This window comes from Castanea sativa, chromosome 6 (genome assembly GCF_040712315.1).
Source record: "Castanea sativa cultivar Marrone di Chiusa Pesio chromosome 6, ASM4071231v1".
NCBI lineage: Eukaryota > Viridiplantae > Streptophyta > Magnoliopsida > Fagales > Fagaceae > Castanea > Castanea sativa.
In genome coordinates this window covers 10,423,922-10,447,331 of record NC_134018.1, presented here as the reverse complement: position 1 = coordinate 10,447,331, position 23,410 = coordinate 10,423,922, and the positions used below count along the sequence as shown (strand labels likewise).

Genomic DNA, 23,410 nt, shown 5'->3' with positions numbered 1-23,410 from the left:
TAAAATTTACCTTTATCTACAATATTTTCAGTAAAAAAATTACGGTTTCTATTCACTGGCACAATTCTAAAAGGGCTAAAGAACAACAAAAGAGGCTGAAAAAAAAAAAAAAAAAAAAAATCAGACTAGAGGCAGCTCTTACCCCTGTAAATTCAGCCATAATAACCCATCAACAATGTAAACAATACCTGCACGTTTATTGGACATTTCAGTCATGCTAAAACACATGATCTACTCACTGGCATTTAATGGCCACACAAGCCTTTAAATTTGGCTATTGAAGATTGTAATTCATAACTCATTTGCCTGCATGGCACTAATTGTGCTTGCCTGGACTAGAGTATATAATATTGGACAGCATAACTATCTTTTTATTTCAATTTTAAAGCATCCAATCACCAGCAAAACTAAGGCAAATAAACTTTGGGTAAACCAAAAGCATCCATTAAATTTCCTCTAACAAGGAAACTACATCTAGGCATCCTTGTGTTGGTTGATGCTGTCTAATTAGTTTAGAAATTTGATTACGGTAGTTTCTTATGATAACAACAACATCCACATGCCAAACTCCAATACTTGGAGATACCCCTCCCATCTTATTAGCCGAGCTTTGTGAAGAGGCAAATTCCGAGCATGAATGTAGTTTATATTGCAGCAATGCACTCAATTTCAATCTTGGCATCCAATGGTAATGCTGCTACCTGGTATGTTGAACGTGCAGGGGCAGGCAAAGGAAAGTCTGCATAACAAACCATTTAAGCAGGTGTGATGACAAGGAGATTTAGCAACTTTTCCAGTTGTATCACCATATGCAATATAATGAACTTATGCAATGCTATAGATTCTTTAGTGAAGCAACATACACAAATTAGGTCACCTCTCCTCAAGAAATGTAGATTATATATTACATCAAAATTTAAATTTAGAAGAGTTCATCTTAAACAGCATAAGCAGAGAGATAACAAATTTTTGGCCAAAAGGCATGTCTAGCTTGAAAGCTATCCATACTTGCTAGTTGCTACCATAAACTCATAGCACCCATCTGGCACAAGAAATGAGATTTATGCTGAGCCCTGATGCAGATAAGCTTTCACACCCACCAAATTAATAACTAGTGAGTAGATTACACTCCACTTTGTTAAATTAGTGTCATCTTTCTATGAGCAGGAGTCACAACTATCAATTAAAACCTAGAAAACTCAGGATTTCATGATCTATAATGTTCAAGTTTTTATCTGGTTCAACACAACATACATAGTGCAAAGATGGTGGACTGGGCATTTGTATGCATTCCTAATAAAAGTTTTAAATTGACATCAAAACATCTAGTTTGATTATAGAACTCACATTTAGCATAAATCTCATTCACTTTCTTGAAGTCTTTAAGGTCAGCTAACCTGCAGCAAACAATGATAGGTAAACTTATTTGTTTTGCAACATTCAATTTCTAAAATCAAGGCAACAGAGCAAAGAATTGAGGAATTCATACATAATTGTTGTCTTAACTACTGCAGCATAACTCGCACCACCAGCTTTAAGTATTTCACCCATATTTTTGAGAACCTACAATTTTCCATTGGCCTGAATAGGTAAAAAACAGCTGGCTTTGCAATTTGGAAACAAGAGCCATCAATTGCACACCTTTTGCCTAGCTAAATGTCACCAAGAGAACTTAACCACATTTATGACATACAAAAAATTTACATGATGTTTGAGTTAAAAGGGGGGGGGGGGGGGGAGAATATATATATATATATATATAGACACACGACACACATGGGAAAGAGACCAAGAATTACAATATTCTACTGAACATGCAAATACATTGAAATCTAATAAGGTAACAGCCAGAGAGGGGAAGATATGTAGACGTATCCTAAAAACATTAAAAGAAAGTGTACATGTCATTTACTTTACCTGCTCAGTTTGATCTTCCACAGAATCTGAGATGAACTTTCCAGTCTGTGTGCATGTAGAAATCACATGTCATCAGTACAGTTACCCAAAACACTTTTTTTTTAATTGGTAAGGTTATACACACACCCATTGGGTCATGAACCCATGACCTTACCTCGACCTTGCTCTTACGAGGGGAAGAGGTGCCACTTGAGGTAGAGCCTGTTGGCACTACTAGTGTGCATTGGCACATATCAGCAGTATAATTGCCAAGGCACACACAAGAGCACATGTAAACCCACAAGAAAAATTAAGATAGGAAGTGATAAGCAAGACTGTCATGGTGACACAACAAACCTCTGGAACAAGTCCAAGAACACCAGACACAAAGAGAAAGTTGTTGGCTTTTGTGGCCTGAGAATACGGTCCCAAGGCAGCAGGAGCCTTTTCTGTTTGAACAGCTTCCTTTATACCTACAGTCAGGACAAACATAAGCACACACGTTCGGGAATTTGTGAAACTTAATATTTGGTAATAAAAAGCAAATAAAAATGACAAACATGGCAAACAATTTTCAAACTATTATCAAGGTATTTGATGTCATTCATTTAGTAATTAGTTTAAACAAGAAAATTTATCATCTGTGCTTGTGAGCCATCCAAAAAGATCACCAGCAAGCAACCCTTCTCTTTTAAATGAGGAAGCTAAGACATTGGCCATAACATACACATGTAAGTTATATTGGTAAGATAAGATGCTGGAATCCCAAATTCTGTTGAGAACATTTTATTGGATTTCTTAGGTATTTTAATAAACCATAAAGGCAAAATGCATTTTCTTGCTTGAGCTTTTCTCTATAGCCACAAATATATTTCTTGTAAGTTCTTCTTCCATTGTGTTGGCTAATTGAAGAATGAAAAAAAAAAATCAATAAAAACTGAGAAACAAATATTCTGAGGTAGTTCAGTCAGTTGCATATGTTCGTGGTGGTGGTTGTAAATCTGATCACACTTCGGCGATCATGAAATTATTGGTGTAACAGAAAATAAATCTTGTCCTCCTCAAAGCATTGATTCAACTCAAGTCTCGGAGTTCCATTGTGTGTACCAACTCCCAACTTTGAGATAAAAAAAGGTAACATGAAGTCCATTGAAGATGAACTCCTTCTAAATTCCAACTCTGAAATCAAACTAAGAATTGTCTAAGGTACCCTAAGAATTCAAAAATTACTTCTGTTGCTCAAAATATACCTAAAAATTCACCATAAATACTACAATGTCACATGACTTGTCCACTTCTTAGCCCAGAACTAAAACTATGATGAAGATCCAATTAAACTTCGGAATTCACACACACATAAAAATGAATCAAATAATAAAACCATTCCATTTTAAAAAAGATCACCAAGCCTTAGAATCAGAGCTAACCTACAAAATGACAACACCTGTCATTTTAACCCATGTTTGATACTTCCACCCACCATGACCTGAATTTTTTTGATAATTCAATAGTTGAGGGTGAGGGGATCTGAACCCTGAACATTGCCGTTGGAAACACCAAGAGTGATGACCTTATTTACAAACTAAACATCATTAAGAAGCAAGCATTCCACACATCAAAAACCCAAGTGCCAATTTACAGGTAGTACAATTTTGAAACCCACCCCACACCCCAAAACAATTCTTTTTATAACCTCCAAAGTGCAAAATCACCACTACAAATGGTCCTATCAACTAACAAATAGTAGCCATTTTCATAAAATGTATACATACAAAAAAAAAAAAAAGCACATTTTATGAATTGATTATTCATTGTAATGAGTCACAATCCTAACTATATTGAATAGGTCATAACAAGTGACAAGGAGAAACAAACAGTCTAGTCCTAATATTGAATTAGAACTATTCATCAACGTGTGTGAAATACTAGAAATGTGAAGCGGAATCATTGAAATTCCATGGGAGAAATGAACAGGGTTTAAAGGAAAAAGAATTAGACTCACGAGAATCGGTGGAAATGGCAAAGCAAGCAAAGGGTAGAGAGCGCTTAGGGGAGCGCCACAAAGCGGTGCTTGCGACGGAAGCGAAGCCTGCGCCGGCGGCTAAAGGAGCCCTGGTTCGCAGTGCGCGCATGTCCACCGCCGGCACGTTCAAAGACCTAACTGCACACCACGCCATCTCTCTCTCTCTCTCTCTCTCTCTCTCTCTCTCACTTGCTGACTTTGCTGTCTCACTCTTCTTTCGTCTTGTTGGAACTTAGAAACTCTCACTTTTTCTTTCTTTTTCTTTTCTTCTCTCTAGTTACTAGGTATTTGTCCTGTCTTTTCTGTTCTTTCCTAAAAAAAAAAAATATATATATATATATATAATAAAAATAATAAAATTTAAAAAGTCTTCTTTTTTTTTTTTCTTTTTTTTTATAACAAACTTTTTTTTCCCTTTTTTTTATGTGATTTTTCCCTTAATTTGGTTGAAGGGGAAAAGAAAATAAAAGAAATTATGTTGTGAGAAATTATAGTTAGCTTTCTTAATGCATGATAGATACTTTTTGGAATCCACCTAATGGTATTGGTTGTAGAATAATTTAGATGAAAGTTTTGATTAAGAGATTTGGGTTTGAATTACACATACACTAAATAAATCAATTAATTATTTGATTTGATAATTAAAATTAATTATCATGAAACAAATGCTCTAGGTTCAAATCCTATCATATCAATTTTTTCTATATAAAAAAAGTCACTTTATATTGAAATTAATCAATGTATTAATTCGTTACTTTAAACATGATTTGAACAATACCAAAAATTTTATAAATTGATATCAAATTAAGATAATGATGATTTTTTTTTTTACATGAACTTGCAGGTGTTTTTTTTTTTTTTTTTGAGAGAGATGTTATGTTTACAACAAATCATAAATGGTTGGTTATTATTGATTCAAATTAGAACTTAACACTAAAGGTCCGTTTGGATAGAACTTATTGTTGAAATCTAAAAACTGAAAACACTGTAGCAAAATAATTTTTAAATGTATAAATAGTGCTGTGAGACCAATTTTTAATATTTTTTTTCTGAATAAAGTGCTTGTAGGTCTCATGAACAGTACGTGAACAGTGCATGAACAATAACTTTGTTTCACGCACAGTGTTAAACAGTACCAATTACTGTTCATGAACAATAACCGTAACAATGACTGGAAAAAAAAATGTGAAACTCAAAACGTGTATCCAAACGGATACTAAGATTTCTTTTTAACCCCAACAATAATAACCTGTGGGGGGTGAAACGACCCCGGTGGGTATATGGGCCTTTGGGCCATGCTAAGGAGGGCCAACCTGCTCCTGGGTTAAGATTTTGTTAGTACTACGGGTCGGCCCATACGCCGAGGATCCGAGGATTCTTCCGAGAGGTGATTTTCTCCTCGGACGGATATGGGAGAACCAGGGACTTCATTATAAAGGTTAAGGGACGACTCGGTGAAGACCAATGGTTAAAAGGGGGGAATCCTTGAACATCCTAGAGGCACCGATATTTGAGAAATACCAAAGATAAAGGCTGCCACTTCCGCATTAAAGACTCTGCACCTACCTCCTTGGCCGCATTAATGGGGAAGTGACCCCTGAACGGTGGAAAGGAAACTTCTGGTCAACATCCAGAGGCACTAAGGAGAAAAATATCTAGGGGGAAGGGGGTGAGAACAACACGTGGACAAAGTATCAGAAAAAGAAGTATTTAAAGGGGAACTTAGAACAATAGAAGGGGATCTTCTTTTTGTAACAAAAAAAAAAGAAAGAAAAGAGAAATAATAGAAAAATGAGTTCTCGGCTTACGCCCGAGGAGATTTATATGCAATAATTGTTTGTTGTTAATAAATGTTTTTAGCTTTGGAATTGTTATCAAATCCCCAATACTTCTAACTTGGGTTTCAAGCCCACACTCTAGAAATTTATATTGTTGAAGGCTCATTGGGCCTGAGCCCGTGATTGTCTTTGGGTCCAGGTGCAATTGTGCACTTACAATTGGCGCCGTCTGTGGGAAACCTAGTCTAGAAGAGGTGGGGATAGGATGGCAGGCTTAGGTTCTCACCATGCAGAATCACAGGGATCACAACCGGAAGATCATTTCGAACGTCTTGAACGTCGAAGGGATCGTGAGGGAAGTGTCCATACAGAATACCCAGGCGCTAGCCATACTCATGGTGGGGGTAGCACCACCCACGAAGAGGGTTCTAAATCCATGTAGAAGGAAATCAATCGTTTGAAGAGAAAGTTACGCCGTGCTAAGCGTAGGTTTTCACCGTCCTCATCTAATCCTTCCTCAGAGGAGGATAGGGGAGGTGGCTACAGCTCAAGGTCGCGCTCCCCCACCAGTGCAACGTCCTCCGGTGAGGAGGACGACCAACCAACTCGCAGACGTAAAAAGCTTCATTCTAGGGGCTTAGGCAACGATGCTATGAGTAGGGCGTTGCACCGACTCTCCAAATCTCCGTTTACACGGAGGATTAAGAAAGGAACGCTTCCCAGGAGGTTTACCCAGCCCACTTTTACCATCTACAATGGCCGGACTGATCCGGTGGAGCACGTGAGTCACTTTAACTAGAGGATGGCGGTGCACTCTCACAATGAGACCCTGATGTGTAAAGTTTTCCCCTCTAGCTTGGGACCTGTTGCTATGAGGTGGTTCAACGGCCTTAAATCGGGGTCTATAGGTTCGTTTGGGGAGCTTACTAGAGCATTCGCTTCGCGGTTCATTACGTGTAGTAGAGTACCTCAGCCATTGGACTCGCTGTTATCCATGACCATGAGGGAAGGGGAGACGTTGAAAGCATACTCCAACCGTTACTGGGAGACGTTTAATGAAATAGATGGTGACTTTGATGAGGTGGCGCTTAATACCTTTAAGGTAGGCCTTCCTACTGACCATGACCTGAGAAAGTCTTTGACTAAAAAGCCCGTTCGTAGTGTACGTCGCCTCATGGACCGTATTGACGAGTACAAGAGAGTGGAGGAAGACCAACAGCAAGGAAAGGGTAAGGAGAAGGTTATCCCGTAGGAGAAAAGGGATTTCAGGTCGGACAGATACCACAATAACAGGCCGAGGAGAGATTACGTCAATGGGCCCGCCAAGAACACCTCAAAGCCGTGAACACCGTGTTCCGAGAACCAAGACATCACTGCCGGAGAAAGTTCGCAAGGAACCCTTCTTCAAATGGCTCGGTAAGATGGCAGAGACCCCGCGAAGAGGAATCGTAACCTTTTCTCTGCCAATACCATCAGATGTGGGCCACACTACCGAGAATTGTCGGACCCTTTGGAGCCACTTGGAGCAGCTTGTCAGTGAAGGAAAACTGAAGCAACACTTGTGCCAACCTAGCGGGCCGGGCAGTCAATCTGGCTCAAACAATCAGAGGAATAATTCATCTCGGCCGGCTTTAGGAACGATTAATGTTATTTTTGCTGCACCTGGCAGGACCGGTTCGGCTCCCACCAGGGTGATGGTAGTTTCCCATTCTCATGCCGAGGAGGCAGGCTGCAGGCCAAAGAGGTTGAAGGCCATTTTGCCCGTCTTGGGATTCTCCGAGGAGGATAAGGTTAGTACCATTCAACCTCATGATGATGCTCTTGTGGTCACTCTTAGGATAGGGAATTATGATGTGAAGAGGGTGATGATAGATCAGGGCAGCGGTGCAGATATCATGTACCCTGATCTATTTGCTGTGGTTAAGATTGAAGCCGGGAGGATCTTACTCCTTATGACTCGCCACTTATAAGCTTCGAGGGGAGAGCTGTCAGGCCGAGGGGACAGATCCGTTTGCCCGTTCAATCCGATCGAAACGGTGGAGGTGGATTTCATTGTCGTTGATGCGTACTCTCCATACACGGCCATCCTTGCCGTACTTCGCTGCACGCTCCGGGGGCCGTGTCCTCTACCTTGCATGTTAAAGTTAAATTCCCATCTGGGAATGTGTTGAGGAGATCCTCCACCAATCGTTGGTCAGGCAAAGGTATATCGGCCGTAGTACCGCATCGTACAAGCCGAGTCTTCGGCTTTAATCACCAAAGACTTATAGCGCGAATGTCACCCCGATGCATCTGGAATGGTGACAGGAGAGGAGACACATTGTGAAGAGTTAGAGAAGTTTCCAGTAGCCGATGACCCAAAGAGGTTCTTCCAAGTCGGCATACTTTTGCCACACCAAGAGAAGATCGAATTGTTAGAATTTCTGAAGGACAATATTGATGTTTTTGCTTGGGATCCTTATGAAGCTCCAGGCGTCGATCCGAGCTTCATTTGTCATCATTTAAATGTCAACCTAGCTATTGTTTCGAGAAGGCAGCCACCTCGGCGTTCTTCCAGAGAACATTCTGAGGCTGTGAAGGAAGAGGTGCTTAAACTCAAGAGGGCTGGGGCTATCAAAGAAGTTTTCTACCCCGAGTGGTTGGCCCATACAGTTGTTGTTAAAAAGAAGAATGGAACGTGGAGGGTATGTGTGGACTTTACTAATCTGAACAAGGCCTGTCCCAAAGATTCGTTCCCAATGCCGCGTATTGATCAACTGGTGGATGCCACTGTCGGGCATCCTCGAATGAGTTTTCTGGACGCCTTCCAGGGTTACCACCAGATTCCCTTGGCATTGGAGGATCAAGAGAAGACTACCTTCATTACTCCGACGGGGAATTATCATTATAAGGTCATGCCATTTGGTTTGAAGAATGCTGGGGCTACCTACCAAAGGATGATGACTAGAATGTTCGAACAGCAACTAGGGAAGATCGTTGAAGTATATGTGGATGATATGGTGGTTAAGAGCAAAACAATACCCTCACACGTGAGAGACCTGGCTGACACCTTTCAGGTGTTAAGAAAGTACAAGCTGCGCCTTAATGCCTCAAAATGCTCTTTCGGCGTTGGGTCTGGAAAGTTTTTGGGGTACATGATCACCCATAAAGGTATAGAGGTAAACCCAGCACAGGTTGTGTTAAGGCTATTCGAGACTTGCTCTCCTTGGAACCCAAAAGAAATCCAGAAATTAACCGAATGATCGTCGCTTTGAACGTATTTATATCTCGGCCACCGACCGATGTCGTCCTTTCTTTCAGCCTGTGTTGAACAAGTGGAAAGGGTTTCAATGGACCGAGGACTGCGAGTTAGCTTTCCAACAACTTGATATCTCTCTCGGCCACCCATTCTCTCTCTCGCCCGAGGCACATGAGATTTTGTCTCCGCTTATTTGGCCGTGTGGCCGTCCACGCTGGCCTTTGTCCTCATAAAGGGATGATAATGGTGTGCAAAGACCGGTATATTACGTTAGTAAGTCTTTAAATGATGCCGATGTGCGTTATCTACCCTTGAGAAAGCGCTTCCGTCGTAGTTCATGCCACACGAAAGCTTCCTCATTATTTTTACCCCATACCGTGGTGGTTCTTACCTAATTACCTCTCAAGGCTACGGGCACGCCATTACTCGGCAGTAGCAAAATGGGGAACCATTTTAGGGGCTTTTGACGTTAAATACAAGCCTCGCACCTCGGTGAAGGGCCAGGTCCTCGCTGACTTGGTGGCAGAGTTTACTGAACCATTGCTAGAAGAAACTTTAAAAGAAGCACACACGGATCAAAAATCAGTTGGTGTGATCACGGCCGCAGTGCCTTCGACTTGGAAAGTGTACGTGGATGGGGCTGCTAATCAGAGAGGGTCTGGTGTTGGACTTGTTCTAATGTCCCCTGAGGGAATTGTCTTCGAAAAATCTTTGAGATTGGCATTCTCGGCTACTAACAATGAGGCCGAGTATGAAGCTGGGCAATGGGTACGCAGATGGTATGTAGGATGGGTGGAAAGGAAATCCATGTGTTCTCGACTCTCGCCAGTGGTCGGCCAAGTCATGGGGACCATGGAGGCTAGAGACCCCAGAATGCAAGAATATTTGGCCCAGGTCAAGCGTCAGCAAGCTGAATTTGACTCCTTCATCCTAACTCACATCTCTAGAAGTGGAAACACCCATGCAGATTCTTTGGCTACGTTGGCGACATCCTCGACTCAAGACTTGCCCAGGGTTATCCTCGTGGAGGATTTGTTGGAGCCAATTCTTACCGTCGTTAGTACAGTTCACATTCATCTGATAAGGCCTGGACCTAGTTGGATCGACCCGGTAATAACTTTTCTTAGGAATGATATCCTTCCCGAGGACAAATCTGAAGCAGAAAAGATACGTCGAAAGGCGTCACGTTTCTGGTTGTCCAAGGACCAGAAGCTGTACAAACGATCCTTCTCAGGACCGTACCTGTTGTGTGTGCACCCTGAATCAACAGAAGCATTACTGGAGGAATTGCATGAGGGAATTTGTGGAAGCCACACTGGGGGAAGGTCCTTAGCTCATAGAGCTCGACTGTGGTTATTGGTGGCCCAATATGCAGAGAGGCTCAGACTATGCCGAAAATGTGATCAATGTCGAGGTTCGCCCCTAATATTCATCAACTCCGGTGGGGTTCTCAACCCCTTCCGTCCATCTCCTTGGCCTTTTGCGTAGTGGGGATTGACATAGTAGGGCCATTTCCGAGAGCACGAGGAAATAAAAGATGGCTTCTTGTGGGAACGTACCTATTTCACCAAATAGGTAGAGGCCGAGCCCTTAGCAAATATCGTAGATGTTGATTCCAAGAGGTTTGTCCGGAAAATATTGTCACTAGGTTCGGTATACCACACACACTTATCTCCGACAATGGCGTTCAATTTGACAAGAAGGCCTTTAGGCAATATTGTGGTGACATGGGTATCATAAACAGATACTCCACCCCACGATCCTCGTGAAATGGGCAGGCCGAGGCCATTAATAAGGTCATAGTCAATGGGCCGAAGAAAAGGTTGGACGATGCAAAAGGCAAACGGGTAGAAGAACTCCCTCATGTTCCGTGAACGTATCGACCACACCGCGCAGTCCACGGGAGAAACGCCATTCTCTATGACTTATGGAGCCGAGGCGGTGATACCCTTAGAATTTGGCTTTCCCACCCCGAAGACGAGTTCTTTTAACCCCCGCAGCAACGATGGACTCGGAGAAAGATCTTGACTTACTTGAAGAACGACGCGAGGCAGCCATGGTTCGATGGCTTATTATCAACAAAAACTTAAACGGGATACATGATGCCCACGTGAAGCTAAGGCCACTAGCGCCCGGGGATCTCGTATTAAGAAAGGTCAGGCACTTTCAAGGAACCCGCCTTTGGGGTAAGCTCGACCAACCGGGAAGGCCCCTATCGAATTGTTTCAGTAGCAGGTATAGGGTCGTACCGGCTAGCTGATCTAGATGAAAGAATTGTACCCCGCCCATGGAATGTAAATAACCTGCGAAGGTATTATTATTAATAAAGTGTGTTTTTGTTTGTAATCAGTTCAAAGTTGTAAATACCGCAGGAGTTTCCAACTACTATCCTTAACATTTGAAGTTAGTACTCTTAAGAATCAAACAGAAACTTGGTTAAGTGTAGTCCTCGGACCACAAACCTTGTGAAAATTGATATCTTTTCATTCGTTAAACAGAACCTTAGTTATGCCGGGTCCTCGGACCTCCTACTTTGGGAAAATTAACATTTGAAGTTAGTACTCTTAAGAATCAAACAGAAACTTGGTTAAGTGTAGTCCTCGGACCACAAACCTTGTGGAAATTGATATCTTTCCATTCGTTAAACAGAACCTTAGTTATGCCGGGTCCTCGAACCTCCTACTTTGGGAAAATTAACATTTGAAGTTAGTACTCTTAAGAATCAAACAGAAACTTGGTTAAGTGTAGTCCTCGGACCACAAACCTTGTGGAAATTGATATCTTTTCATTCGTTAAACAAAACCTTAGTTATGCCGGGTCCTCGGACCTCCTACTTTGGAAAAATTAACATTTGAAGTTAGTACTCTTAAGAATCAAACAGAAACTTGGTTAAGTGTAGTCCTCGGACCACAAACCTTGTGAAAATTGATATCTTTTCATTCGTTAAACAAAACTTTAGTTATGCCGGGTCCTCGGACCTCCTACTTTGGAAAATTTACGTTTGAAGTTACAACTGTTAAGAATCAAACAGGAACTTGTCTAAGCACAGTCCTTGGACCGCAAATCTTGTCACTATTCTTATTCTTATCATATGTTATAGGGAAATTATTATCTCTCCATTCGTTAATTTGGATCTTAAGTTCTTCATTTTTGAGTGACAAATCAATTCTTGTGAGGAATGGTCTTTGGACCTTACGCCCTACTGAAAGTAATACATCAGGTTGCAAAGGTTTACCATCTAAGGTTATGCGAGTTATCTACACTGTGACATTATTTAATATCTAAGGTTATGTGGCAATTTAGAAGTCCTAATGGTTTGCATGGTGGAGTCATATTTATTCTGTTTTCCCTGTCAACTATTTGTTATTGTGAACTTTCGTGGCGAACACAAGAAGAATAAAGCAAAACAAAGGCAACAATATTGAAAGCCGAATAAAAATGTTTTTCATTAATTATATACAAGGAAGGGGAGTACAAAAAAATTCCTAGACTAGGCCCTAAACTAGGAAGGGGGTCTGGGTGAGCCGCCAAATTTCCTCGCACTCTTCAATTCCAGCTCAAAGGTGGACAAGACTTGTTTCCCTTTGTCCGTTGAAGGAACGAGGGGCTCCACGCTCTCGGATCTGCTCCTTCTCGGCACCACCGCACTCGTCCTTCTCTTTATGGGAACCTTCAGTTCCGTAGGAGCTAGAACGAGCTCTTCCACCACAGGAGGAAGGGGCTGAGAGGCAAAGAACGCGAGGGTCTTCAATTTCCTGTATGTCTAGGGGAAGCCAAATGCTCTCGGCTTCCTCGCCGAAACTTGAGGAACTCCCCGCTGCATTCAATGGCCTCCCCTGCACCCGCCGACGCACCATGGCACAAGGCCGCAAAAGGCTCCGTCAGCTCCTCTCGCGTTTTGGTAACCCCCTCCCGATAACTAGCCTTCTTAGCGGCCTCCAGGCGTGCTTGGGCGCGAGCTGCTCCTCTTTCGCCCGTGGGGCTCCTTTTCCAAGTCGGAGCGTGCCTGTTGGACTTGGGCAAGCTCGTCATCCTTTTGACGGAGGAGCTTACGCTGCCCCTCCACTTAACTCCCCATCGTCTTCAAGCTGGCCTTGTCGCCGTCTCTCTCTCTTTTCAGGTCGGCCAGCTGTGAAGTGAGCTTCCCTTTCTCTGCCAGGGCCTGGTCTAGTGACCTTTCTGCCTCTTATCTTAACTCCTGCTCCATCCCAGCGCGCTTTCGAGAATCCTCCATGAACTTCTCGGCCGCAAAAACCTCTTAGATGGACTGCAAAAATATTAGGAGGGTCAACGCAGTAAAGTGGTTATAAATAAATACAGAATATAAATGCGAGGTTGAACTTACCAGAGCTAAACCCCTTTTCAGTGAGAGGAACAGCTGTGGCTGGCCCATCTTCTCCAAGGATTCCATATCTTTGGGCAATAGAAGAGGACGCTCCAACACCTCGGCTAGATGGTGGGCGTGGCCTTGTTGGACTGCCCTGATGCTGGAGTGGCAGGGAATGGGGGCGCCGTCCAGCCTCAAGTCAGGAGACTAGGTGGCTGGTGCTCGTCGCACCTCGGCCACTTCCCTGATCTCCCCACTCTCAACTGAGCGGGCGCGCCCTTTGCCTTTGTCCGGCTTCTGTTGTTGGGCCAGCGGCGGTTGCTGTTTTAATTTTTTTGCTTTCTCCCCACCAGCCCTCGTCCACCTTCTCTTCTTCTTAAAATCATCTCGTGGAGGTTTTGTCTCGGCTGAGGAGGGGGTGGTGGCAAAGCAAGGGTAGCTTGGGCTCCTTTGCTCCTTTCTTTGCCACTCGGCACCTCTATCGGGTCATGAGATCCTTAAGCTTGTCCATTTCTTCTTCGATTGAACTCAGTCGTCCGGACGCGCTACCACTAGACCCGGCGATCCCGAGAGGCCTTGGCTTCTTCTTCCTCCTCGGTCGGAGAGGATAACAAATGGGTTTCCGCGAGGTCGTGGAGAGTCCTCGAGCGGAAGTGTTCGATCTCCTCGTCCAAAGTGTTTGAAGAGGACACTTGCTCCTCCGGGACAAAGAATGGCCCGAGAGTGCACGCGAGGGGATCGCCATGGGCCGTATGTGCAAAACGGTGCGAGGTGCGTCGTGAGATCGTGGTCGTCCAAAAGTGGGCCGGGCTACGTTTATCTTCTTTCGCCTTCGGCCACCCGCGACTATGGCGTTTTCTATCTCCCGGAAGTCCGAAGAAATGGGATCGTACCCTGGAATCGATGAGTACCGAGTTGTAGGTCCTCGCCGACAAACACCTTGGAGCGCAAGACGGGGCGCTAGATCCGCAACGCGTTGCGGCTCAAGCGTGGGCGCACGTGTTGCCTATCTGCAGAGAAAGACATCGAAGCAAACGAACATGGTCAGATTCACACAACATATAATAAACTTAAATAAACATGAATACATATGAATACGCATTTTTGTGAGTGTTAGAGGAAGTTGTGCGGTGGGGAGGTTAATCCTAAGGTGTCGCACCTGGATCCCCCCACTCAACTGGGCAGTGGAGGCCGTCGTGCCAGTTCCCAGAGACGATCAGGTAGTCATCCTTCATGCCTTTGTTGGATTTGGGCAGACAGGAGATTAGCCTAACGACGCTGGAGCGGGATTTAATGTAGTAACCTACATTGGTGAGTTTATGGCACTCGTACAGAAAGACGACATCGTGCCAGGTGAGGTTTAGGCCCATTTGCTCGTTTAGAGCATCGACGCTACCCAAAACTCTAAAAACGTTTGAGGTGCACTGATCGGGACACAACCGGTGGTTGCGGAGGTACTCCCTGGTTACGGGTTTCATTGGGAGGGTCATCCCACCTTCTACGAAGGCAACCATTGGGATGATGACCTCTCCGGTTTTCCTAGAACCGGCCACGGCCTCCGCCGGGCAATATTTTAAACCTACATCGCCGGGAATGTGATACTTGGCTCTGAAGCCTTCCATTCCAAATATGTAACTAGACACTTAAATTTTCCCATCAGAGAGGGACGAAAGACTAAACTCTAAAAGGGAAAATGTCTACAAGGATAGCCGAGGACAAGATCCGAGGAGAAAAGGTTAAGAAAAGAAGAATAAAAAACTTACGAATCTCAAGTTGTGCAAATTTCCACGGTTTTCTGCGGGTAAAGTATGTTTACTGATGTTTTGATGGGATTAGTCCCTGACGAATTAAATGAAGGCGCAGGTTCCCGAAGCGTCACGGTGTGTGGAAAGCGGCCTCGAAATTATATTTGTCCCGCCCAAATTTTCGTGAAATGACGAGGACCGTTGGATTCCCATCTCACCGTTGAACGTGGGGGGACAAGGTGTAACTTATAGTAATAAATGCGCGCGTTTTTGAAAATAAAACCGCCAAGTGGCGTCTTTTGGAACGCGAAACGGTTTCCACACGTGCAATCCTTCACAAAGTATGCAGAGTTAGTTCTCTTCGGATCAAAACCCTATTTTTCTCCTCGGATGTTGAAAATTAGAGTTTTGAGGGGCTATTGTGGGGGGTGAAACGACCCCGGTGGGTATATGGGCCTTTGGGCCATGCTAAGGAGGGCCAACCTGCTCTTAGGTTAAGATTTTGTTAGTACTACGGGTCGACCCATACGCCAAGGATCCGAGGATTCTTCCGAGGGGTGATTTTCTCCTCGGACGGATATGGGAGAACCAGGGACTTCATTATAAAGGTTAAGGGACGACTCGGTGAAGACCAATGGTTAAAAGGGGGGAATCCTTGAACATCCTAGAGGCACCGATATTTGAGAAATACCAAAGATAAAGGCTGCCACTTCCGCATTAAAGACTCTGCACCTACCTCCCTGGCCGCATTAATGGGGAAGTGACCCCTGAACGGTGGAAAGGAAACTTCTGGTCAACATCCAGAGGCACTAAGGAGAAAAATATCTAGGGGGAAGGGGGTGAGAACAACACGTGGACAAAGTATCAGAAAAAGAAGTATTTAAAGGGGAACTTAGAACAATAGAAGGAGATCTTCTTTTTGTAACAAAAAAAAAAGAAAGAAAAGAGAAATAATAGAAAAGGAGTTCTTGGCTTACGCCCGAGGAGATTTATATGCAATAATTGTTTGTTGTTAATAAATGTTTTTAGCTTTGGAATTGTTATCAAATCCCCAATACTTCTAACCTGGGTTTCAAGCCCACACTCTAGAAATTTATATTGTTGAAGGCTCATCGTCCGAGCCCGTGATTGTCTTTTTTTGCAATACCGCGCACTTACATAACCAATAACAACTTATCATTTAAGATTTGTTGTAAAAATATTATGAACATATTATTTCTTTCTTTTTTTCTTTTTTTTCATTTATAGGATGGGAGTAGGGGGTTGGTGGATGGGCCGATTAGACGAGCTAGCAAGATTAGGTTGGGAGTGGGGGGTTGGTGGATGAGCCAATTAGACAAGCTAGCAAGATTGGGTTCAAATTTAACCACATATTATCGAGGCTGATTTTGAGTGGGACAACAAAGTACCGTTTAGGTTTTGTACAACTCCATTTAGGGATGTTTGGTACACATAAATTAGGCTGCATTGGATCCTCAAAAAAAAAAAAAAAAATTAGGCTGCATTGTGTTGTTAGATTCCTAGAATTTGTGATCCATAGAATCACATTCTAGTAATATAAGATTTCGGTATTTAATATTTTTTAATAGAATATTGTCACGTTGTGTTCCAAAAAATGAATCCTGTTCATATTCTACTACTCTTTTGAAGCATTTAAGTGACCTTTGTAGCAATAAAGGAAATACTAAATACAGAACTTGGCAATAGCATTAAGCCACCATCGCATGAGCTCTTCCTTCTTCCCCTAGGCTGAGAGAGTTATCCCAGTAATATTTTTAACTTTTTCCTTGGTTTTCCTCTATCCACAAGGTCGGTCGATCTAGTTGAACTTATTTTAATTGTAAAAGAGAATTTACAGCTTCTTAAAACATAATCTTTTCTAACGTATAATTATATTTTTACACAATATATATAATTAACTAATAAATAACCTATGAAGAAAAACAAAAGAAATCCTCTAAAACTGTAACTCTTTTTTCTGTTTTTTTGCAATTGTGGTTAATATTAGACTGGCTCGATGTGTGAATCAACCCAATCTCTCCTCATAAAATTGAATCACCATGCACACTAAGCTTTACCACATTTCAATGGGTGCACTACATCCAAAAGCCACTTATAAATTACAGGGAACCATCTCAAAAGACCCACAAATCCTTGCATTGTGTAGAGGCAAAAAACCTATTTAAAAAATAAATAGGCAAAAAAGTAAACAATTGCCATACACACACCAATGAGCTTTGTGATTTGGTGAAATGACGTGGATAATTTATAAACCATTCTTGTCATCACATACATGTTTTCTACACATTGGACAATTGCCTTGTCGGGTTAGCCACTCGTCTATGCAGCATAGATGAAAGAGGTGACCACAGTTGGGAAGTCTTCTTACTGAGTCTTCATCCTCGAAATCCTGCAAGTACCAACATCGACCATTGTCTTTATATAGTAACAATCAATTTTTTTATGTTGACTGTCCAAGACTCCATTTAAAAAATAAAAATAAAAAATCCAAAACTCCAAATTGATAGTATAATAGTTTGATCCCTTTATGTTGTCTAATGCTCCAAAATTATTGGTCAAATGGGCATTCGAGAACACCTACTTACTATTCACCAAGAGCTAGAAAAATTTCTGATACTCTTTACATGATAACATGTGTAAAATTTGTGTTTGAAGCCCTCTTTCGATTTTTTTTTTTTTTGACAAATCACATTTAAACTGCATATTTGAGGGTTAGTTTTAAACTAAACTTGAAGAACTTCAAAATAAAGCCTGAAAGTTTAAGACTAATTCAAATTGAATCTTATATTTTTTGTTAATTTGAAGTTGAATCTTGACTTTTGAATTTTTATCAATTTAATCCCCCACAAGTTTGTAAATTAATCTAAAATATTCTAGCATTTGATCTGATGTGATTTTGAATTTTCAATTCTCAATTTGAAACAAAATATATATATATATATATATAAAGTTTAATTTATAACAATCTTCTCATTAAAAAAAATTGTAACAATCTTAATTGTTTAATTTGAAACATTTAAAACTATGGTATTAATTTTAACTTGAAATTACTCTTAAAACATAGGGTTTTAATGTTTTCTTCTCTTCTCACTTCTTCAAAAAAAAAAGGGTTTTCTTTTCTTGAAAATTTGCAGACTTAGGGATATTATAAAATATGAAGAAAAAAGGATATTATAAACTTTTTGTGCTCACTACTGCTCACCTGTAAGCAAATGGAGCAACAAAATTCAAGACATGGTTTGATCATCCTGCAAGAATGAAACTTATGTATTGAAAGCTTCTGAATGCAGTTCTTGGATAACCCTATAACTCCACTAATGTCATAGATATCTGAAACTTCTCTATAACTTGGTTCGATAGTCCTAACCTGCTCAATACATTTGACAGTATGTGAACAAAAATTTAACACCATTAACTCAAATGACTAAACTTATTGGATTAACAATAGAGATATACTTACTTGCCATTGATAGGCTTTTAGCACTGCAGGACATACCCATTCCACAAAGACCTTACCATTGATTAAACTACCTAGGAGGGCAACCTGTCAAAATTGATAAAATTGTTACTACTTTGACAATTGAAATGACATCAAGTACACTTAAGAAGGACATAAATCACATGTCGCACTGCAAAATATAGCATTATATACCTTGGGCAATGGCTCACAATCAGTTGCTGCTGTTGGTTCCAATAATTGAATGGCTGCAATGGCCCCTGTCACAGCTCCTATTCCTGCCCCATTTAAAAATCCAGTTTCTGTGGTTTGGCCTTTGATTGCTCCAATAAATATTCCCACTACTGCCCCACCTACCAATATAAAAAATATTTGATTTTTCAACCATAAAATCGATAGAATTAATAAAAATAATGTCTGTATGACTCTTAATTAGTATTCTAATTTCCATATTGCAACAGAGAATTTAATTCTCCATAGAACAAGCTTAAATATTATATGTTGATAATTTCCTATAAATTAATTTAAGCATAGCATTCCATGTTTGCTAATGAACCACAATTGGAAGGATTATTTCCATAAGTTACATGATAATAATACTGCACCATGAATCTTTAAAGTGATAGCAATCGAGTAGCTAAAACCTAAAAGATTGGGTGCATGATGATTGATTGATGGAGTTTAAAGGTAGAGTTGTATGCTTATGTTCACTGGGTTATGGCCTGTTTAGATTGAGGGAGAGAAACGGAAAGTAAAATAGAGTAGATTTAGCCTACAACTAGTCTATTTTAAGACAACTCTACTCTACTCTCTTCCACTCTCCCTCCTTCTCTCCTCTATCCAAACAGGTCACTAGTGTGGTCCCTTAGCACAAAGCCAAGTCCATGAGACAACCACTACTCTAATAAAATTGCACCATGAATCTTTGAAGTCATAGCAATGGAGTAGCCAAAAGAGTGGGTGCATGATTATTGATGAAGCCTAAAAGTAGAGATGTATGCTTATGTTCAAATGGTTTTAGTGTGGTTCCTTAGCACAAAGCCAAGTCCATGAGACAAGCACTGCTCTAGTAAACCAAAGTAGCAAAAGGAAACGTACCCAATGCAAGAATGCATGTGAATGCAGCAAAAATTATTCTCTTTATCACTCTGGTGACAAACTCAGTTCTGAAACCATCAATTGCAGCCAAAGCCCACAAAGAAACAGCCTCTTCTGACCTGAACGCCACCTTTGTTATCCCAGAAAACCACCCCTTCATTGTTGGAAAGAAGCTCAATAGTGCCATGTGTTTTGAGCAGGTAGAAAAACGCCAAGAGCTCACCTTTGAGTGCAGCAAGATGACTAGCTAGCATTTAAAAGGTAAGGAACTCAATAGAGCATTTAAGAGGGTGAGAGCTCAGGCCCACCCAATACCTGTTGGTCCACAAAATTGAGGCACCAGAGGTCCAGAGCTTCTCATAGGTCTTTGAGAGCGAATGGACTACTAGTCTACTATACGATAATCGAAAAAAACTTGAGGACCCCTTTGAGTTAAGCATAAGCAATAGATCAGTCACGTACATTTTATAGACACAATCACACTTTAGTCAGAGTGTTTGGAAATGATAATTGGCACCATAAACATTCCCTTATAAGAATCCTTGGAGGATTGACTAATTCATTAGCATAGCAAGTATCAAAGAACTGGTATTAGGTTCTTTTCGGGGGTAGTTGAACATAAAGGATCACAAGCTAATTAAGTTCATTAAGTTCATATCAAATCATGTGGGTATGCGCTATACCTGTCAGATGCATAGAAGATGATCGATGTTGTATACTTGTATTTGTACTAACAATGAAGCCTTCAATTCGTTCACTATAGAAATTTTTATGACTAATTACTTACAAAATTAAGTTAGTATCGCATGTACCAGAACGTGTATCATTAATTTTTTTTGGGGGGTAGTTGATGGGTCTTATCGAGCTAAGCTCATATTAAATCATGTTGGTAATTTGGTATGCTATTCGTCTCAAATACAAATCATGCAATGTTGTAATTAATGTATATGGAGCTGGCCAATGTCATCCATGATTTTTTGTTTTTTTTTTTTTTTGATATATATGGAGCTGTGTTAACCAGTGTTGTTGGCTCGAAACTAATGCGGAATGTAGAACAGTTCACGGAGGATCTCTTATTCCTTGGAACTATTTGTTGACCTTTACTATTTTGGAGCATTTGGCTAAGTAGAAATAAGGTGGTATTTAAAAAATTTACATGTTAATCATGAATTTGCTAGAGAAGTTAAACATCTTGCCACTAAGTATTCGTTTTGTGCTGCTCGATCTAGAGTAAGAAATAACAAGCAATTGGTTAGAGCGAAATGGTCTAAATTTGAGAAAGGGTGGTTTATGCTTAATATAGACGGCTTTTCCTTAGGCAACCCTAGATTAGCCACTGGTGATAAACTCATCCAAGATTAAAGAGGCCTTTGAATATCGGGGTTCACCCAATCCATGGGTGTAGTTACCAATGTTGATGTTGAGCTTTGGGCCTCGAATGAGGGCCTCAAGTTACGTTTAGAGCTAAACTTGCCAATGGTGGAAGCTGAAATAGATGCTAATATAGGAGTTGATCACTTGATTGGCTTAGTAATTCTGCTAGCAACAATTTACATAATGCATCACCTATCAAGGACTACAGGAACTCCTAGGAAAGATATCTCAGGTGAAGATCATGAAACACAGTTTTCATGAGACAAAACAGTGTGCAAATGTGCTTGCAATTTGCAAGAAAAGGATCATTTATCCAGTAAGATCTTGTTATATTTAATAGTCCTCTAGTAGACAATTGCATGTTGTTTTATTAGGACAATATTGGTATGTATTATGAGAGGCTTTGTCTTAACTTTGGATTATTTAATTAATATATAATAATCCTTTGTTTATACAACCAAAAAAAAAAGTTGTAAGGTCTATTGTGTGTTATATATGTATTTACAACGAAGCCTTTACATAAATTGTTATAAAAAATTTGTAAGAATTCTTTGTAAGGCCATTTTCTTAAGAAACAATATTATCACTTTTACCTACAATAGTTACCTAGATAACAAACTCAATTATCTAGGACATAACGTAAATTTGAAAGTTCTAGATTCAATTCTCCATATTATTAATTTATTGAGTTTTCAAAGTATCTCATGCATAAATAGTGAAATAATTTGATCAAAAAGTTAAAGATATTATTTCTTTATATGAAGAACAATAAATTCACTCTTGAAATTACAACATGCTCAAATAATAGTAATTGCTTAGTTCACTGTTCACGTTTGAAAGGGTTCAACTGACCATTCATAAATGGTTCACAACTTCACATCCAGTTCTCATTAGTATAATTAGTGTAATTTGGTTTATGGTAAGTGTGTTGATGCTTTTGGCAGGAGAAAAACATTAGATCTTAGCCAAAAGGGCGAGAAAGGCATTAAATGCTTTTGGCAGGAGAGAGTGTTCTCAAATGGCTAACTTTATGATGTATGAGGTTCCCTCCTATAAGTCCTAATGTATTAGTATTTTTTATATATTATAGAGTAGGATAACTCTGACTCTGTTTCTAAGCGGTCTATAAAGATCTTAATCTTTAATATATGCGTCCATTTACCACCTCGAATTGATGAAAATGTAATAAAGCTTGCGTTCATGTGCAGGTTTATAGAGTAGGTAGCCCCTTCTTCCCAGATGATGACTGTCTCTGACTGAGAGCTTTCAGCCAAAAGAGACAAAACATTTTAATGGAACAGGACATGGTCACCCACCCCTACTATTGGGTTGTTTTCGTGCCTCAGAGAGAGAGAAGCAAGCAATGGGCACCAATTGCAGGCAAACAAATGAAAAACTGGACAAACAAAACCAGGTGCTAGAATGGTGGTTAATGCTTCTGTGGGCTGAGAATTTTGAAAGATATGGGCACTCTGTTGATAGAGAGCATGTGGTGCTTTAATTTGCATTAAATGGAGCTTGATATTTTTGCTTTGATTGAGATTTTGGCATAATTGGGCATTTCTCCTCCACTCCTTTACTTTACTACTCCATCTTCTTAGATATTTTACCAAAACAAATTGGTGTACAATTCTGTCAGTGATATTTTGCTTAAATAAAATTACTCATGACTGTTGCTTCAAGTTTCAATTCATACCTACTTTTTAATCTGATTGAGATCATTTGTAAATACTTAGATTCATGTGCAGTTGCTTTGATTAAAAGTTTTTTAAAAAATAACTCATAATGCAATTCATCTGATCTCAATCCTTTTCAACCAAGCATGTTAACTAACCTAAAGGGGGTTGGTAGTGTTACTATAATGCCTATGTGATTCAAATTAAAGGTTTTGGGTTTAAATTTCTTAATTAGCATATCATTACCATCCCAATTCCCAAAGAATTTGGCATTGTAATTATGCAATACATATGAGACAGAGATTACACGATACACATAAAAGAATACTCATACAAAAAATTTAGTGAGAAATCACTTACTGTGTGTTTGCCAAGCAATGCTTTTGCGTTTTTTGTTTTTTTTACAGGGTTCTATGGTACTGTTCACTAACTAGCCAAGTACTAAAAAACACAGTAATAAGAAGTATCTAAACAGACCCGTGTATTGATTAGGGCCCTAGTCTAATTTTTGTTTATTATGGATTAGGACCCCATGTAATATCTAAGATATTTCATGGTGTACCATTACCCCCTTAGTCTTCTATTTTATTTTTACTTTTTATTTTATTCAAAAAAAATTTTTATTAAAAAATTGAGATGAAAAGTTTGCTTTTTTTTTACTTAACTTTCAATCTCAACCATTAAGAATACTAGTAAATTGCTTGTGCGATGCTGATAATATTGTGATGTTCTATGTAAAATTTGTTTGGAAAATATTATACATATATTATAGCATAT

General features: G+C 40.4%; 2 protein-coding genes across 2 annotated transcripts; both read right to left on the bottom strand.

Moving 5' to 3' along the window:
* Positions 1-345: 345 nt before the first annotated feature.
* On the bottom strand, positions 346-4,233 carry LOC142640500 (reactive Intermediate Deaminase A, chloroplastic). Its single transcript, XM_075814624.1, has 6 exons — positions 3,899-4,233; positions 2,254-2,369; positions 1,918-1,962; positions 1,490-1,563; positions 1,348-1,397; positions 346-739 (listed from the first exon to the last, which is right to left on the bottom strand). The coding sequence occupies exons 1-6, from the start codon at positions 4,071-4,073 to the stop codon at positions 645-647; spliced, it is 555 nt and encodes a 184-aa protein (XP_075670739.1). The 5' UTR covers positions 4,074-4,233; the 3' UTR covers positions 346-644.
* A 12,723-nt stretch (positions 4,234-16,956) lies between these two features.
* Positions 16,957-20,011, bottom strand: LOC142639113 (NEP1-interacting protein-like 1). Its single transcript, XM_075813210.1, has 5 exons — positions 19,584-20,011; positions 18,681-18,838; positions 18,489-18,572; positions 18,231-18,395; positions 16,957-17,417 (listed from the first exon to the last, which is right to left on the bottom strand). The coding sequence occupies exons 1-5, from the start codon at positions 19,768-19,770 to the stop codon at positions 17,274-17,276; spliced, it is 738 nt and encodes a 245-aa protein (XP_075669325.1). The 5' UTR covers positions 19,771-20,011; the 3' UTR covers positions 16,957-17,273.
* Between the last annotated feature and the right edge of the window lie 3,399 nt (positions 20,012-23,410).